Source organism: Cygnus atratus, chromosome 3 (genome assembly GCF_013377495.2).
Source record: "Cygnus atratus isolate AKBS03 ecotype Queensland, Australia chromosome 3, CAtr_DNAZoo_HiC_assembly, whole genome shotgun sequence".
Lineage (NCBI taxonomy): Eukaryota > Metazoa > Chordata > Aves > Anseriformes > Anatidae > Cygnus > Cygnus atratus.
The window spans coordinates 96,418,753-96,437,883 of NC_066364.1; the positions used below are offsets into that span (position 1 = coordinate 96,418,753).

General features: G+C 47.6%; 1 protein-coding gene across 2 annotated transcripts in view; it reads left to right on the forward strand.

Annotated features, from left to right (window-relative positions):
- The window catches only part of LOC118254593 (synaptotagmin-14), a 111,560-nt gene extending 93,929 nt beyond the window's left edge, over positions 1-17,631 (forward strand). Inside the window, exons 1-4 of one of the 2 annotated variants that reach the window (XM_035560030.2) lie at positions 10,530-10,641; positions 11,008-11,215; positions 11,523-11,638; positions 14,734-17,631. In XM_035560030.2, the coding sequence (XP_035415923.1) occupies positions 11,023-11,215; positions 11,523-11,638; positions 14,734-15,474 (1,050 nt within the window). In that variant the 5' untranslated portion in view covers positions 10,530-10,641; positions 11,008-11,022 and the 3' untranslated portion in view covers positions 15,475-17,631. Of the gene's footprint in view, positions 1-10,529; positions 10,642-11,007; positions 11,216-11,522; positions 11,639-14,733 lie in introns of those variants that run through there. The other variant, XM_035560022.2, reaches the window with a different exon arrangement.
- Positions 17,632-19,131: the final 1,500 nt, after the last annotated feature.

A 19,131-nucleotide genomic window follows, 5' to 3' on the forward strand; every position in this document is an offset into this window, starting at 1 on the left:
TCATGTATTTTAGTCATAATGCGCCTACAGATACTGAGAAATAGCCTCTAAACAAGTGAAGAAATCCTTAACTGATTTGAATTGAAGTACATTGTTGTGGTTTTTTTTTTTGTTAGTTTTTGTTTTTAAATCTCAGAAATATTGCAGATTTGCAGAAAGATTTCTGATAAGTTTAAGCTCTTCAGATATCGTGGACAAGATGAAGGTCTGTAAATATTGCAGCTTCCCATAGACAGGATTTTCTATATCCATCAGTTCTTTAGGATTTTTTAATAAATTTATTTCCAAATATAGCTAATTGTTGGAGAAAAAGAAGTATGACCATAAGAGTCCTTGGCAGCATAAAAATGAAGGAAAATGCTTTGTGGATACTGGAATTGCTTAGCTTGAAACTCTCTGTGTGAAAAGAATGTTGTCAGCCTGCTAACCCCCCGAATGTAAGTTACTGTATGTACAGAGGGGGTCACGTTCAGTTATTTTAAACCACCCTTACTGCGTGATGCTTTATCAACTGAAACAGAAGTCACCTTAAAAGCAACAGCCTCTAAAATGCATATGAAGGTGTTCGCTTCACAGATTTAAAAACTATGAAAGTCCAGCTTTATATGGGTGCTTAAATCTTTCAACGTGGAATTCAAAGCACGGATGCATTACGCTGCTTCACACCAGGAGGGCCCCAGAGCAGCACACACAGGCCACAGGTAACTGACTTGGTCGCTTTCGTTGATGAAAATGCATAAAGAGTGAATCCATTCATTTAGATTTTGTGAAACTCTCTGATAAAACTATATTATTGCTCACTTAGCAGAAATAGTAGTTTGTTCATTGTTTCTTCAATTATACATTTACTTTTGTTCTTAACCTCATGGTGGATGTGTAGTTCCTAGCACACAGACCCAGAGGGGCCTGACACCCCGAGGATCAGCGAGCGCTCAGGAGCTGTCATGAGCCTTGATGCTGACACCTGCGTGTGGAATTGCTGAGGTGCTACCAGGTAAATCTGACTGCTGCTGCTTGGTACCGTGCTGCGGCGTATAGTGGCCCTGAGAATGAATCCCAGTTCCAAAATCTGCATTCAAATTTATATATTTAACTTTGGGCTTTTACTGAAGTGATCACTTCCTTTGTACAAGCATACTTTGAAACATGGTGTATGTTCTGTATTACCAGGATCAGATTTGGGGAGAAAAAAAGTCAACTGTATTTAAAAACACATACACTATATAAACTGACTAAGAAACTTAATTGTAGTGCCCAGCCTGATTCCCTACGTTCCCTAATTCTTTCCCCGTGTACTTAAAAGCAAACAGAGAGCAAAACCTGGGCAAGTAGTTAATTCTTTCAAGATGACACAGACCTGAGATCCAACTAAGTAATACTCTTGCTTTTGTATTTGATTTTTGGTTTGGATTATTCAAGGATATTTATCCTTCTTTCTTGGAATAATTTTGTTTTTGGAATAATTTCAGACAACAAACCAACAAACGCAGTCTGCAGTTTAACATACTGTGACCCACTCTGGCTCCCAGAATAATTTCTCCTACCAATTTATTTCTCAATCGTTGGCTATGCTCTTTTGTTTCTTTTTTTGTTTCTTTTTTTTTTTTTTCTTTTTTTAACTCCTTTTCTGCGCCTCAGATTAGAAATTGCTGCCTAGATGTTTTTGTTGAGGACCTTTTATTTCTGATTTACTGTGCTTCCCTAAGTGAAGAAATTGCTCTCTTATTGCTGCGGAGTCGTAAGAAGCTGCTAATGCTTTTTGAGAGCAGAACCACACACAGGAGGCTCGTATAATTTTCTTTGTAATTGAATGGTATATTTCTCTGCATCCAGATTTTTAGCTGTTGGGATTTATTTTTTAAGATGATATATCCTTCGGAAGCTGAGATGTCCTTATGTTAAAGAAAAGCAGGGCGTATTTCGCTAGCCCTTACTAATGACTTGCTCGAGCCCATTACCGACAGTAAGCCGCCCTTCCAGCTCGGGGTGATCTTGGGTAGCCTTGCACAAACTTCTCCCAGGCAGCAGAAACTTGGCCCCCTGCTTCTGGCGGCATTCAAGTTGGGCTGGTCCCTCTCGGCGCGGTGCCCTGCTACGTTTCTCTGAGGCCGTTTCTGTCTCTGGACTGGTTGAGTTTTTATTCATGGGGCTGGGCTTTGCCAGCTTTATTTGGGCTGAGCGGTCCCGTTGTGCTCAGTGACACTGCTCACAGAGGGAGGTGCGCCTGGGGAATGGGGCTGGTGTGGCAGCGGGGCGAGGAAAGTCCTTGTGAGAAGCACAGAGCCTGGGTGACAGAGAGCGATGGTGAACGGGAATGTGTCGAGCAGAAGCAGACGTGGGAAGGAAACGAATCTTTAACTCATTATCGTGGAACAGTAGCCAAGTTAGAGCTCAAAAACAAACAAACAAGCAAACAAACAAGCAAAAAACTTTGGAAGTTTAAGATGATATCTAAATTTTATTACAGAGTTCCTGTTACAGCTTGATTGCAATGACAAAAATAAATCAACTGAATAACTGAGGCCGAAGCTGATCATTATTCAGTTTTTCTTGGTGGTTTGATGGATGAACTGATAGTGAAGTTTAAAAATCTCTCCTTTTAGCAAAAAAAAAAGTCTCTGTTCAGCTCCTGGCTGCATGCTTGAGAAGGGCAGTATATATGGTGTCTTTATTATTGCTTCTGGAGGTGACGGCAAGTGTGGATGTAGGCACTGTACTGAGTATCAATACAATACTGTATCAACACTGTAGGTAAAGTGGAGATATAGAGTAATACACAAGCACTTCCCCATATCTTCCTTTTTCTATTTCTTTTTTAATTTGAGGACTTGTGTACTCCATTGAAATTGCAGGTGTTGCTGCACAATTTTGTTTAAACGACAGCAATTGCAAGTCCCCAGCCACAACTCACCCAAGCTAGAAAACTGCTGCCCTGGGCTTTGCGGGGCTTAGCTCAGGCATCCCCCCAGGCCCTGGGGCTCTGATGTATTCCAGGACCATCCATGCATCATCCACTTGGGACTGCACCACCCTCGCAGTAATGAGAGTGCTCCCAAAAAACACAGCATGAATGAAGGGCGCCTTTCAGTCCTAGAGGAAGAACTGCTGCTGTGCGTTGTGGCACTACCATTCCTAGCCCCGATGAGGACACGTGCTGCAGAACGGATCGCTAAAAATCAGAAATAACTTCAGAAAATCAGAATAACTTCACGTTTTTTATGCTACTTTTCAAGTAAAAAGAATAATCACTTTCTGTAGCACCATCTAAATAATTGAACGGCGATGCTAACAGAATATCTGTCCAAGGACAGTCAAAATCTGCCACATTTGCTTTTGCAATGACAAATTGTGCAGAGGAGTGCTTTTCTTGTAAATGTCTCTGATCTTACATTAACCCTCTCATTACTTCCATTGGTTTTCTCACCTCAATTTCATTTGCACCAGACTTCTTTTTTTCTCACTTTCCTTGGTTGCAAGGTTAACTTATACCGTATGAGTATTTTATGTTATTTTTCCCTGATTGTAAGAGATGGCCTTTCACTTAACTGTTAAATCAATAGGTTGGAGTCACTGAACCAAAATGGTTTTATTTATTTATTTTTTAAATAATATTTTGACTCTGCACTGCTAATTGAAAAATAAATAAAGCCCTGTAAATTTTGATGAAATAGATCTGATTTTGTTTGCTTGCTTTTAAAGATCAGTAATGCTGAAGTCTGAAGACTGGAGCACAGACAAGAAGACTGGGAGACAAATGGGCGAAGTCATGTTAGTAAGCGCTGATCTGAATGCTGTAAGTCTTGGGATGAAAAAAAGATTTCAGTCCAATCAGAAGTTCTACATCAAAATACGGTATTTCCTATTAACACTGTAATTTGTGGCGCTAGCCCAGCAAGCCTGTCTTTGGGAAGATGTCCCCAGAGCACAGAAGTGAGTGGCTAATCCATTCCCACCTGAAGCGTCCTGCTGGAAAAAGCGTCTGGTGGGCACTCAATGAATTATAGGCTTGAGAAACAACCTGGCAGTGCCAGAGACCATGAACCAGACACAAAACTTCCACTAATGCAGCCTTTAGTGTCTTAAGTAGGTACTTGGCTGCCAGTCAGTATTAGGCATGCTGTAAAGGGACTTTCTAAAAAAAAAAATCTGACTCCAGACAGGGGTCCCTGTTTACTTCAGTTTGGTTTGGAGTGGTTAAATAGGATTTTGCAAAGGAAACGAAGGGAGGGACCAGATTCTCTAAGTTGAAAGCCTTGCTTAAGAAGAACCGAGCTGCAAAGGAATTTGGTGCAAGATTTGCAGTTTTTGTTGCTCTTGTCTAACCGAATTTACATTTTCAAAACCAAAACAAACAAACCCCCAAAAGTAACATGAGCGAGCAGTAGCGCTTTCGGACGTGTGCATTACAAGTGATACAGAAAATACATTTGTGACTCAATATTTTTAACAGCTGAGAAATAAATATGCAAAGCAGATTATTCTGTTTGCAGATGGTAATCCTGCCACACTGATTTTGCTCAGCTGTCTGATTTTCCAATGTCTGCATTCCTGGTTCCCAGGGTTCCCGGTTAAGAAATAAAATATGAGTCACAGGGCACGGTTACCTACTGCACATCTGAACGGGTAGCTTGCTGTCTGGGAACAGATTATTACAGGCTGATCCCGCCCCGCTGAATCCGATGCAATGGCAGGGGATTGGGGAAAATAAATAATTAAAAAAAATATGTTCCCCGCTCTGCCCCTCGTTTTTACAGCTGTAGGGTGGAGGCACTTGCCAGCCCTTGTAAATCACCTTGCAGTGAATTGGCCACTGGCCCCCCGGGTGCTGCAGGCGGGGAGGGCAGGCGCTGCATGGCAAGGTGAGGCATGGCCCCTTCCTCCCGCCCGCTCTCGGGGATGACTCAGGCAGTTATTAAAAATTTCCAGCTTCCAGCTAAAAATGGCACCAGGAGCCATGTCCCAGAGGGGAGAGGGGGGCGGGATGTGAAATGGTTTGTGCCGCTCCGGTCCCTGCTTCCTGACATGCACGCGCGCACACACGCACAGAGCCAGTGCGCGGCTCGTATGGGAGAAGTTTATTTTGCAATAAGACGGGTTAGCATTCTGCTTAAGGCTTTTGCGAAGACTGGTTCCAATTTTCGGAGGCTGTTGCCAATATTTGTGAGTCATTTCCTTGGAATCCTACCTTTGGTGTTTATTTCCCTTAGAAGGAAACTTGTAAAAGAATAATAATAGCAGTCATTCTTCGTGGAAAGTAGCACAGGGCACAGTGGCAGACAGCTCGCTCTTTGTTCCCAAACACTTCTCTGTTTGCTTTGTTTACTTTCTTCAGCAGACAGAAAGTGAAGAAGGTGATATAATTAACCCCATAAAACATCTAATTTATGATGCCGGTGACGTGTGTATGCTGCTGCACGGGAGCGAAAGCGAGCTGGGGAAGCGGTTTTCTTTGGTACCTCTTAAAGAATGAGAACTGCCTTGGGATTCGAGAAGTCTCCGTATGTAGCAGAAGGGCTTTGCTGCCTCAGACCAGCCCTAGTGGTGTAACCCCGTCTTCTCTCTGACTTCGGTCACTGTAACAACACCTGGCCCCTATTCAGTGCCAAGAACTGTTGCAGAGGGAAGCCCACCAGAGGCACACGGCCCCTCGCACCTTGCCGCAGAAGCACTGCTTACCATTGGGACACTGACCTGGTTTGGCAAACTGAGCTGAATCCTGGAGGGAGCTGTGCTTGTCTGGCAGAGTCACGCAGCCACCAGCGGGGCGGAGGTGGAGAGCATACGAGACATTTTGGCGAAGAACACTGGAAAAAAATATTTACGCTTATTGGAATAAATACCAACGGAGCTTTATTGTTCTCCTAGAGCAGGCAGGACACGCACGCTTCAGGAGGTGGCTGCACTAAACTTAATGCCACCTTTTTCAGATCTGCCAGAGGGGGGAAAAAAAAACAATTTGCAAATTTATTTGCATTTTCTATACTTGAACAAGTTCTGGTGCAAACTGTAACTGTTACAACCACCATTTAGGAGCTCATTGCATACAGGCCCTCAAGAGCACTGGGAGGTGACGTACCTCCAAAGAAAGACATAAAAAAGGAAACCTCTGCTATCAGCATAGAAACCTCCTATAGAAACCAGAAGCAGAAGAAAACACAACTGCTAGGAATTCAAAAGATCTTTTTTTTTTTTCTTTTTTTTAATCTGAAAGTGTGCTTGCTAAGAAAACCGGGGAACTCTGACAAACTGGGACAAAGAAATTCCAGAAGGTTTTTATGGGAAGAATTCAGTTGAAAATAATTAAAAGAAAAATATTTAGCATGTGGGAGTTGGGAAAGGCAGAGAAATATTTGCTTGAAATTCCATCCTGCGGAAGAGATACTGGAGCATCTGGATTTGTACCATTCAAATTAGGAAAGAAGTTAAGGAATTGAAGACACCTTTGAAACACTTTCATGGAAAAGCTATATCCTGACACGATTTCAGACTATGAGTCAATTCCCTTTCAACTGAGCTTTTCAACTTTCAACTGAGTCTGTTTCTTGAAGGAAAAAAAAAAAAAAGAAAGAAAAAAACAGTGGATTCCTTGAATTTCCCTGAAGTGAAGGCCAAGAAATACAGGGAAAAGCAGTGGGCTTGGCAGGCCTGTGGTTTATCTGTACCTCAGCAGGCTGAGGAGCGGAACTGACCCTGTTGGCACCCAGACCTGCCGCCCGACCAGCCCAGGGCCTCCGGCCAGCCGTAACCATCTTGCTGCACCCTCACACCGCGCTTACGGCGCTACATGTGCTCCTGAAGCCAGGTGAGGCTGAGGCAGCAGAAAGCCATCGCAGCCCGGAGCTGCACAGCCTCGCGGCCTCCTGCTGCCAGCTGCCCCTTGGAACTCCGACTTCAGTTTCTGTTTAACTTCAGCACAACTGATGTGCCGAATGCTAATTCTAGGTGCTGTTCCTCTTTACCCAGTGCTTGCATCCTCACCCTTCTCCTTGCCACCAGAGCCCTGGGTGCAGGGATCACCTTTGACTCTTCACTTTCGTTTACCATGACTTGATTTCCCCAGTGCACGGTGAGTCGGTGTCCCCAGTGTGCCCACTGCTTCCTCCATAACATTACCGCAGCTCCATGCTCACCCACCCAGAAGATTTCACCCAGTTTCAATCAAGGTCCTCCTAGTCTCCCATCTCTGTTTCTCACTTCCTCCTCCTCGAGCTCCAGGCCTATCGGCCAGCTCGATCTGCTCAGCCATGAGCTCCCACATCCTCTTCTCCATCCAGCGCTGCGGTCAGCGCCCAGCCACCCCCCACCTCTCCGGCAGCAGGGTTTTAATTTCACACTCCAGGTTGTCACAGCTCTGCCCAAGCTGTCACCATTCCACCGTTGTCCCTGCTGGTGTCCTCATGCATCCACTGCTTTCCTCTGGGAGCCTCTGTGCCCTTCTCCACAACGTGGCTGCCCACAGGGCACCCGTCCTCCGGCAGGGAAGTTGGGGCCCCCAAACTGCGTGGCAGAGAGCAGGGAGTTAGCAGTGAGGTTAGGCTGGAACAGTGCATGCAGGGCATGGCTGGTTTTGTCACTTTTCGTGCTCCTGCACTGGTCTGGGTGCTGGATTGTGGCTTTCCCTCCTCCTCTCTGGGTGCCACTTGCTTGGTTAGGGTCTGGGTCTCATCCACGGGGGACTCCCATCGCTTCTGTGGTGTGAATTTCAGATAATGCCAGGAAGGGAACAGCTACCAAGATGATGGCAATTATATTTTCTAAGCACGTCAGTCCAGATGTTAAGAGTGGCATCGTACAGCTAGGAGACATAACTCTCTCCTCAAGCCACGTTGCTGTGCACTGAGAATGCTCCAGAATATGTGCTAACTCCGCAGCGCTTGGGTGCAAACCCAGGAGTTAGGAAAGGAATGGCCACCCTAAGTCTATTCCCCTGTCTTTCTTGATCTTGTAAGACCTGCAACATTGCGGTAACAAGCATTTTATATTTAAGTTTGTTTTTTTTTGAGGCATTCTGGAAGTGTATAAAAAGCCCTTTTCACTGACATAGCATCAGGCTTGTTATAATGTGAATGGCATCATTACAGTTCTCTCATTAACATCATAATGGCTCTGGAGGAATAGTGAGAGAAAACCCAGCAAATGGAGTAGAGCAGCAATGCGTAGTAGTCTTGCTGTGTAAAGCTGCGTACGGAAAAAGTTTGACGTTTTAACCTTCGGGCTGCTGCATGTGCCTCAGGGTGTCCTCGCGCTGCGTGCATTTGGCTGGCAAAATGGAAAAATTGTGGTAGCCTAAGGATGGAGGGCTGGGTTCAGTAAAAAGCCCTGCCTGGCTTCCATGCCACTGAAGCCCACATAAGGCTCCCAAATGGCTTTTTCAAAATTGAATCCAGCCCCGAGTGTCAACCTTTCGCTGTAATTTTGTATAGTAAATGTATTGTATGCTCAAATGTACATCTTTCATCCTTTATTTCCAGTGGTGTTAATGGAAATGCAACAATGCGTGTGCTGTTCTGCAAAGTCTCATTGAAATGAATGGGATTTTTGATGAAATCCCTCCATTGCATACGATAATGTATTATAAATGGGTTGGGCTTATGGCTGGGGGATGATGTGATCTGGCTCTCGTTCTGGCTCTGACACTGATTTGCTGTGTGACTTCTGGCAAAACGCTCAGGAGGGGATTTTGCTGCCTGTAATGGGGAGAAAACGGCACGGCAGCTCCCACAGCAAAGCCAGAGGTCCTGTTTCTGGGCTGGGTGCAGCCACACTGCCTCAGAAATATTCCCTCGTGCTTCAGGCTCTCGGTTCTGAGGTGTCCAGCGTCACCTTGCAGGAGGCTGATTGCCGACGTGCTGTGTACCCGCAGCTCCCTTCCCACTCATTTGCAGCAGCTGGCAGTGAGCGCTTCTGAAAATCAAACAAGAGCAAATAGCATGCCCAGCGTCAGGAGCCTCTTAAAAAGGCTGGTTCTCTGCTTCCCTGCACTGAAACAATTCCTCTGCTACAAAATGGGGCTTATTTTGTAGCTGAGTGCCACCTCTGCAGCTTTGTAAAGCACGCCCAGACCCACAAGCTTGGTTTGGGGTTTTGGTTTTCCTTTTCTTTTTCCTCCTCGGGAAGCTCTATTATTTATGCCTTGGTTTTATTCCATTTGGAAACACAGCGAATGTGCGTGGACAGTAGCTGTTTATGGAAGTTAACTGGCCTGCCTCTATTAATTTTGCATGTTGTAAATAGCAGAAGCAGTTCATTTACTTTACATGCTGTCCAGAGAAGTCAGTTTTTTCGAGATAAATCAGCAGCAGTGTGCAGAAGGCATCCCAACACTTCCTTCCTTCCTTCCTTCCTCCCTGTGTGTTTCTGCTTAAGCGCAGAAAGACTTACTTGTGATGAAATATGGTAACAAAATGCACGGTCGACAGCTCCGAGTCCAATTTTGTTCTCATAAAAGAATTCCACAAAGGGATGCTGAACTCATTAGGAGCAAAGAAATCCTGACTTTCCCAGCGCAGCGGTGAGTTTCTTCCAGCCCTTACTCTCCAAGGACGAGCACTGAGTGTTGACATCAGGCCAACATCAGAAGATTGATGTCTCCCTGGGAGCGATTCCTCGGCACAGATTAACGAGGAGAGTCCATGGGTGCTTTCTAACAGCAGCCCAACCTTTTCAGCCACAAAACGCATGACTTTTGAGCTGGTTCTCAGCTGTTTCTTTTGGCCCTGACCCACTTGTGGTTTTGAGCAGTCTTTCCGTGCGTCGGGACTCAGCTGGAAACAGAAGGTGCGGGGAATAAATGCAGGACCTCGGCTGTGCCACGGGTTACCTCCCTGGTGGCTCGTCATTCCCTGCCTCGTTCTTTCTTTGCCCAGGGAAAGCAAGAGGGCGTTAACGTGAGAAAAAATGTCAGAGGGTCTCACATAGGGCAGGTTTCCTTGCTCGTAAGCATGTTTAAAGCTACAAAATAATACATCGATGAGGAGGAAGGGGCTTGGGCATCTTCCAGTACATCTGCAGGGTGGCCTTTACTGGGGCAGAAGGCTGGGGGATTTCAGCCTGCTTCCCTTCCTCTCCCATTTTCTGCCTCGGTGGGGCGCAGAGGGGCAGCCCCGCGGGTGCGGGAGCCGAAAACCCGAGCCCAGCAGCAGCCCCGTGCATCCCTCCCGGACTTGGGGAAACCAAGCGGCAGATGCGGATGGTTTATTTTCCTCCCTCTTCTGCTGCGGTTTGTTGTTTTATTTTTATTTTATTTTTTTGCCTCTAGCTGGTACCGCAAGCCAGAGCTGGGATCCCACCTGCCCACCTGCGGGCCTTCCTCCGGGGGGGCTGCGCGAAGGGGAACCGCATCCCTCTTCCTCGGGGAGAGGAGGAGGAGGAGAAGGAGGAGGAGGAGGAGGAGAGGGAGGGAGGGGCCGGCTCTGGGCGCATTGTTCCGCGCTCCCTGCCAAGAAGTGGGTGGCTGCGGGCTCGTCCCCTGCCCCTCGCTCAAACTTTGCTCCCGCCGGCGCCGGGGGGCGGCCGGCCCCGACCCCCCCCCCCCCGACTCCTCCCGGTGCCGGACTGCGGCTCCCGGCGGGGCAGAGCCGGGCAGAGCCAGCTGCGGAGGAGGAGGAGAATGGGCAGCGAGTGAGCCGAGCCGGGCAGCGAGTGAGCGGGGCGGGACGGGACGGGACGGGACGGGACGGGACGGGGATGGGGTCCGGGATGGGGTCGGGGTCGGGGTCGGGGCCGGGGCCGGGGGCGGCGGAGGGAGCGGGGCCCCCGCGCCCTTTGTGGCAGAGAGGTCGGCTCCGTCTCCGGCCGCGGGAAGGCAAAATAATCATAGTGTAATAATAGTACTAATAGTACTAATAATGATAATATTAATATGATGATGATGATGATGGTAACAGTGCAGATAGGCGCCCGGCAGGAGGGCGGCCGGCCAGCAGGAGGGGTGCCCGGGGTGTCGGGGTCCGGAGGCGGTGCCGGGGGTCCTGGGGCCGGGGTCTCACGGCGCCGCTTCGCTCGCAGGATCCGGCCCCCGCCATGACCCTGGTGCTGCCCATGCAGCGGCTGGGCCGCCCCAGCGCCGCCGAGGGAGCCGCCGACCTCGCCGCCTACCGAGCCCTCTGGGAGCCGCCCGCCTGCGGCCGCACCGCCACCGGCACCGCCACCGCCACCGCCACCGCAGCCCCCGGCACCGCTCCGGCACCGCCAGCCACCGGGACCCCCTCCTCAGGTAGGTCCCGTCCCGTCCCGTGGCCCCCCCCGTCCCATCCCGTCCCATCCCATCCCATCCCGTCCCATGTGCCCCCCGTCCCATCCCGTGGCCCCTCATCCTGTCCTATCTCATCCTATGGCCCCTCACCCTGTCCCATCCTGTCCCGTGTGCCCCCCATCCTATCCCATGGCCCCCCATCCCGTCCTGTCCCCTCTTCCCACCCGCAGCCCCAGCAGCGGGCTCCCCTCATCGGGAAAAAAGATTTGGGTTGGAGGACCTCCGGCAAATCGCGTGTCGTTTGTCCTGTCTGATTTATTGCCCGCAGGATCGCATTACAGGGGAATTTCAGATCCTGTAGCGACATCCAAGATCACATACTTTAAAAGGAAATATGTGGAAGAAGAGGATTTCCATCCACCGCTCGGCAGCTGTGCGCATAAAGTATGTTTTCTCATAGCCGTTATTTTCACCCCGAGTTTCAGAGGCTTAGCACCAGTCATTGACCCGTTTCCAAAAGGCTGAAATACTCTGCTGAAATTAGGGGAGCGATCCAGCTGTTTGCCCAGAAACAAATAGTTGTCGCTTGCTCACATTTATTGTTTTATTGTCAGCAAACTGCCTAGGAAGCAAAGGCGTTTCTGCATTTATAACAACTCTAAGTGTCAATGCTCAGAATAACTTTTTTTTTCCAGATTCTTTTGTTCTTAGATAGTTTATACCATGTGTACAGAAGCAGTTCTGTAGAGTTTGAACACCAGAAATGAAGAATGAACGTAAATAAGACGGACCCACAATTCCCCATTCACTCCAAACTTTTCGCAGGGGAGAAAATACCAGCAGGTTCCCTGTGCCCCAGATGGGCTAGAGAGCCTCTGGAGAAGCAGAATGACTCGAAAAGGGAGTACGAGCTCCTTCGGTATTTAATCCTGTTTATTAAAAAGCTAATAACTCCGAAAGAACAGATTAGTAAGTGAAAGAATTTTTCTTTTTTTTTTTAACGAAAGCTGTCAAGGGAGGGATTAGAGCAGCCGTTTCCCAGGCCGGTGAATACGTAAATTGAAATCTGATTTTTTTTTCTGGGAGATGTGGTGCTCTTGTTCGCCAGGGGTGCAGCCCTGTGAGGAGCACAACACCGGGACTGACGTGCTTGAGGACGTCCTGTGCCCTGGGACAACCCTGGGACAACCCTGGGACATCCCCCCGCCTCGCAGCATCCCACTGGGTCCCAGCACTGCCTTGTCACTGGTGCAGGTGGAGAGGACAGGACGCGCCCTACTCTGCTGGAAGCCCTGCTCGCAGAAGGTGGCAGTGCCGCCAGAGCCCCAGAGATGGACACTAAAACAGGCCGAGGTGCAGAGCACTGAGGCTCCTCCATGACCTTTTCCTACACCGTGGAGGCAACCTCCTGGGAGGAGCGGAGGGTGTGGTGCCTCTCCCCTGCCATGGTGCCGGGTGGGGAGGTCAGCCACGACTGCTGCCCTGGATGGAGGAGAAGCGGGCCATAACATTGAGCTGGACCTTAGAGCAGCCAAAGGAATTTTTCAGCTACGAAGAGCATCGGCTGGGGATAAGTGATTGACCGGCAGGTGGAAAACTGCCCCACCGTTAACTACAGAAGGTGCTTGGGCTGCACCCGGAGCAATGAAGAGAACAACGAGGGTGGCAAAAAATGGCTTCCGTTTAGCGAGCGTGTCTCCCACGTGTCACACCTTTCTCTGATTTCGGCCAGTTTTTTCCTTGGATAGATTGGTGGATTTTTTGCATTAGTGATTATTTTCCTCACAAGCAGAGGAGTCGTTGCCTGTCCCTTTCTAATAGCACCAAAAAGCATTGTAGAGGTATTGGTGAGAGAGGCCTGTCTCAGACTCCTGGGCTGTTGTAGACACCTATCACGCCAGAAACCCTGGGCCACCAGGCCCTGCTGTCCAGCACAGATATCCCCCCTACTTTGCAACCCAGAGATCTGGGAGAGGGAGGATTCCCCCCAGATTATTTTGAATTTTGTACACTTCTGTGCCTCCTCTGCCCAGCAAGGAGAGCATTACACTCTCAGGTGGTTTGTCCCGTAGGCCCCAAAGCCCATCTCCAGGGCTGCTGGTGACCACTTGTGGTAGAAGGCCCCTGATGACTGGTTCCTGCTGATGGCTCTCCAGGACCTATCTCCAGGATGATCCTCGCGTGCTCAAGGCTTTTAAGGGTTCCCTGTCAGTTACTACAGCACGTGTAAAGGACGCAGGTTAACCTGTAGGGTTAATATAAGTTTAAATGGGTCTTTTGTTATAGAGAATTATTCTCTCTAACAAAGAAGAGCTTCGGTTGTGAACTTGCTTGGAAACATGGCCAATTTTTGTTTTTACGAGGCTCTGTGCTGCTTCTGAGTCCTGCAGCCAGGCCCAGGCTGTGGAAAGAGCTGGAGGGCTGAGGAGAGCTGAATGGATGTGAAAAGCAGCTGTGCTTTAAGCGCTTTCAGTCCTCATAGCTACGACTTCCACTCTGCAAAAATGCTGTAACCATGTGGGAAAGGGAAGAATGATCAAGCCACAGATGAGGGGGATTTAGAGCAGCCTCTCTTTGTGATGTGCTTCTCTCCTCCTACGCAAACCAAATTCTTACTAAAAATGAAAATTAGTTAATGCTGCTTACAGTAGCGTGCATTACCCCCTCTCTATTTTGATTCCCAGGGTAGCGATTACAGTGCAGATCCCGGGGCCTCCCAGGGGCAGTAACCTGCTCCCGCTGCCAGTGCCGAGAAAGGGAGTCTTGGAAGGACCGTGGCAGGGGGAACGAATCTGCAGGCTCCTGGCCAGGATTTCTGCAAATCCCCATCCCCTCTTCGTTTCCTGACCTTGTCCCTGCCTACCCACGTTCCCATCGGTCCCATGGAGCGCAGGGTGTAGTGTGCGGGCCAGCAGCTGCTCTCCAGATGCTGCAATGCTTTGAGATGGGTTTTTCCCTGCCTCCCTCCCTGCTTGCGTTTTTGTACACAAGAGCAGTGGTCGAGAGCATGGCATATGGAGGCCTCCTGGCTGGAGGGCCTCTCCCGCTGGTGGTGGATTAGCTGCTCCGGCACTTGCTGCCGGCCACATCTCACAAACCTCTGGCGGTCCATGCTGCAGAGAGGCCACACGGAGGGACCTTCGCCTGGCTTCAGGGCTCTGTAAAGCCCCACAGGGGATGGGACTGGGTACGCTTACATCAAAGAACCCCCCCATGACTGGAGCAAAACTGCACTACAAATTTATGATTAAGCCCCAGATGCAAGTAAAGAGCCAGATTGAGATTTCACTCTCCTGTCCTGGGTTTGTGTCTCTGAATATATAACAGGGTTACACCTCAGCCCGGGGTGTTCTGTGGACAAGAAAAAGCAGGTCCCCAGTCATGCGGGTGTGCAAAATGGGAAGCCACTTCTAGGTGCTTGAGAAAGAGAATGAGAAAAGCAGTGACATGGAGTGAATACTGTGCTTCGTTTTCTTTCTCTTGCCTGGAGCAAAACTGATTGACTTCAGTTCTGTATCTTCTGTCTTTTGCATTTTCAGACAATCTCAGTGTTTGAGGAGCGGGCCCATATTCTTTACATGTCTTTGGAAAAGCTGAAGTTCATTGACGACCCTGAAGTCTACCTGCGGAGATCCGTCCTCATCAACAACTTAATGAAGCGAATCCACGGAGAAATCATCATGCAGAACAACTGGTGCTTCTCTGCTTGCTCCTTTGGTGGCACCTCACCACAGGAGTGGTTCGTGCCTCAGGACTGTCCATACAGAAAACGTCTCCGCATGGCCAAGGAGGAGTACGAGAAGATCCACACGTGCTGCTTCTATCAAGAGTGTGGCAGTCACTATTTAAACCTACCCTACTCGGTCAGTGCCAGTACAGAAAATACTTCCTCCTCTTCCTCCTCCTCTTCCCCCATTTCTTTGCCCAGCTGTTCCCAGCAGGTGGATTATGACATTGGCAGTGCCCCTTCTTACAGGAGCGACGACCAGATACCCGCTAACGAAATATTCGTCACCAATGGCAGGCCTCACGGTATTCAGGAAAAGGCAAAATTTGCTGACGAGAAAGGCAGTAATGAACCTGAGCGCGACAGTGCCCCCCTAAACTGTGAACCTGTAAGAGGCACCCATGCTCTCGAATGTAAAGGCAAATTTTATGACTATTTTGAGACTGGATGTAATGACAAGAGCAACGGAAGTGAATCTTGGAAAAAATCCTTAAGGAAAAAGGAATCTTTACCAAGTAATAAAATGTGCTGCAGCAAAGGAAGTAAAATATGAGGCATCTTTCTTGCTCCATTGAAGCATGTGCAGCATGTTCGTTTGTCTATCAGATTTTTATTTTGAATGGATTTTTTATAGTTTTCTACAAATGATACAATCATGCCACAAACATTACATGTAGTTTTAAATGACTGGAGAGCAGATTGCAGAGAGCGTCGCTATGATCTGCATCAGCGGGCTATTTATAAGTATGGAGACTATCATAAAGAACGCAGTTGCGTTACCGCTTAGCACTGTAGTCTGTGCGGCTATGGTGTAGCTTTTGTTACTGAAAATACCAATCAGCCAGATGGGGAAAACATATCGTTTTATACATCCCCGCCCCCAAGAAGTCTGCCATTAATTAAGAAGAACCTCCATTCTGTTTACTAAGGAATTAGAAGTCTGGTAAACAAATTGATGCTACCAGCAAGGGTGATGTGCTCCTTGTAACTCGGTGTTTGTTCTGACAAAGGACTGGCTATGTGGACTGGGAATAAACCATCCTTACATTTTGTATTGATACTTCTGAATTCCTGGATTCAGCGTCTCGTTCAACTGACAAAATGAGACATAGCATAAGGAAATAACCTGTTTATACCTGTTTATGGGACCTTAATCAGAAACACAACATGCAGCTCAAGTACTTGCACGTTTTCACCTCGGCTGTAGTAACTAATGAGGCTTGTTGTTATACAGGGCAGGTTTTTTTTTTGGTGCCTTACTTTTTGTCTTAATTTTTGCCAGCGTGAAAATTAAGTATAAATCAGTGATACAGCAGGGATTTAACCTAAGCAGAGGAAAAAAAAACAAAAAACAAAAAAACAAAAAAAAAAAAACACAACAACACAGGGTGGATCAATATTATTAGAAACCTTTAACCTTTGAAGTACTGAGTTCAACTTCCTATTCAAACATCTCTGTTCTTCCTTTTTGATGCTCAATTGCTTTTTGATTTGCCATCCTTAGGAAGGGATTTAAGAAACAATAGAGAGATGTCTCTTGTAAACAAGCATTCGATGCTTGAGTGTTTCTATGGCAACTGTCTGTTGCTGGGGCTCTTTTATTTCCTTCTTCGTATAATGAAGTTCATGAACCAGTGGCATGTTTTATACTTTATTCTGTTTCGCATAATTCCTCTCTTTTAGATTGCAAAAGCATGCGGGAGTTTTTATATTACTTTTGCTGTTGATTTAAAAAAGACAACAACAGAAAACAAAAAGCACAATGTTAGTTAATCAATAATATGGCGATAAACATGATTTTATCTGAATGAATGTAAGGGTTTTAATTTTAAAAAAGAACATTTTGGAGAAATGAGCTGAGATTTCAGTGGCTAAGGACAATGTTTAGTCATCCGTAGGTAGATTGATTCCAAAAGTGTGCTGTTTAAAATGCCCAGAAGGCATTTGTTGGGGTTGGACAGAGAGTATTGTGGGTCTTAGATCTACCAAATTAATTAGTTCCCACAGTCCCCATAACAACCTGCAGGATGTGCTTGGCAAAGTAGCCACATCCAAGCCACAGTGGACTCATAATAGCTGCCTGTTCCCACAGAATCACACATTGAAGTGACACCTTCCCACCTCAGTTCATGTCCAGTGGGGACATTCACTTCCACGTAGGCACCCAGGGGTCCTGTCCCCAGGCTGTCCCTGGTGTGGTGCCAGAGCCAGTGGCACCAAAGCATTGGCAGGTCTGTGGGTTGGGGCCAAGCTGGGCGCCTCGCAGAGCACCAGGGCTTCACAGCTCAGCCTTGGTCCTAGTGGGCCATGGTTAGGTTGGGCAGCATGCACACCCCACGGTCAGGTTTGCAGCCCAGGCAGCTTTTATGAGTTAAGTGCAGTGGTCGCAGGAAATAGGTCCCCCCTCCCAGCCAAGGTGACCCCAGGAGAACATCTAGGATGTAACTCAGTGATAACCTTTGCGCCGTCGTGTGAGTGGGAACTGGCAGGTGTGTAAGGGTTATCACTGTGAAGAATGACAGATAAAGAAAGTGCAAATCCCACCTGATTTCTCCAAGACAGAAGCTTTTTTATTAATAATAATAATATTAAATATAGATCTCATTCATACAGTGTATGAGTAGGATCATCATTTAGACATTTGTCCACAAGGACCAATTTAAAAAAAAAAAGATTTTTCTTGTGTTATACCCAGATAGTCTAGTAATGTCTGCTTTTTTTCCAATATTTGATAAACACTTGATGTTTTAAGCTTAAATATTAGATGCTTGTATACTAATGTGTTGTTGTAGTAAAGTGAGATTTCCTTGATATATATTTATTAAAATGACAAAAATTCATTTTAATTTTACATCTCCAATGGCTACTGGATCCTTTCCTCATGTTTCCCTCCCTCACCCAAGGAAATACCATTCAATCCAGCTGCTCTGGTGCTGAAGAGGTTACACAGCAATCAACTCCTGCACCTCAGGTTGAGGCCAGGATGGAGCTCAGCCTCACCAGGGTTTCAGGGGCCTTCAGGCCAGTCTAGTGGGTTTCCTTGCTCAGTTTTATTTTGATCTGTGGCATGTAGAGAGTGCAAACCAGATAGATAGGCCTTTTCCCCATTGCACGCTCCAGTCCTAGGACTATTTTGCTACTACCACAAATTTACAAGAAACAGTTCTTTTCCAAGATTGTATTAATGCCTTTCATCCGCGTCTCCCATGCATAACTACTAAATGAATGCTCCTGAGCATGTTGCTGGTCTATCTGCCTGAAGAACTGGACAGAAGAGCTTATCTCCACGGTGAATGTTTTACCCCCTGCAGGAGACACTTTGCTGCTAGAGTGTAACACTACAGAGCACTGTGCTGTTCAGCAGGCTAATCCCCGCTTATAATGGTATATCCCTAATATATGGAAAACAAACAAAAAAAAGATGTTTCTGTTGTCAGGTCTATTTTAATGTCATTGTGGACGAAATGTCATTTTATTATCAAGGATTGCTTTCTACCAGAAAATACAGGCCTTACACCCCAGAGCAAAGCTGTGGTGAAGAGGTGTTTTCCACAGTCCATCCTCCAGTGCTCCTCCATCCATCCTTCTCTTTCGTCTCTCACCTCACCACCTGTCCTTTCTCTGAAGACATGTGATACTGCTGGGGCGATGCGCTGGGTTCAGAGGTGCAGTGTGGTCTGAAGGGGCATTAAAAAAATTAGCGAGGCTGCAGGGCATCTTGCCACTTCGTGTGCCTCTGGAGGCCCATGCCAGTTGTGGCCCAGGCAGCCGAATGGCCCTGCCAGCTGCCAGCCCTGGGACTGTGCCATGGCAGTGACCTGGTGATTGAGGGTTGCCAGTCGAAGCAGGGCATGAAGGTGATTTCTGGCCTGCATTCATCTCATGCCCTTTCACTGGCTTCTTGAGATAAAGGCAACAGCCAGAGGTGTGACAGATGCAATTGCTGCTTACTAATGCAAGCAGCCTTGATAAAATAAGTTTTGTAAGTTTTATCAGAAAAGAGTTGGTCACATTAGATAAAGGGTTAAGCTGCGGCAGGGAAAGGATTTCATCTGGTGTTTTATTCAGTGAATGTGACTCTCACGTATCCAGAGACACCTAACCTGTGTCACTGCCCGTCCCTTGCTTTGCAGCCTTGAAAGCAGGGGCTGCCCTGGCTTCACGGAGGAGTTTTTTGGGGCTCCTCAGCACTGGTATGAGCTTTTCGACA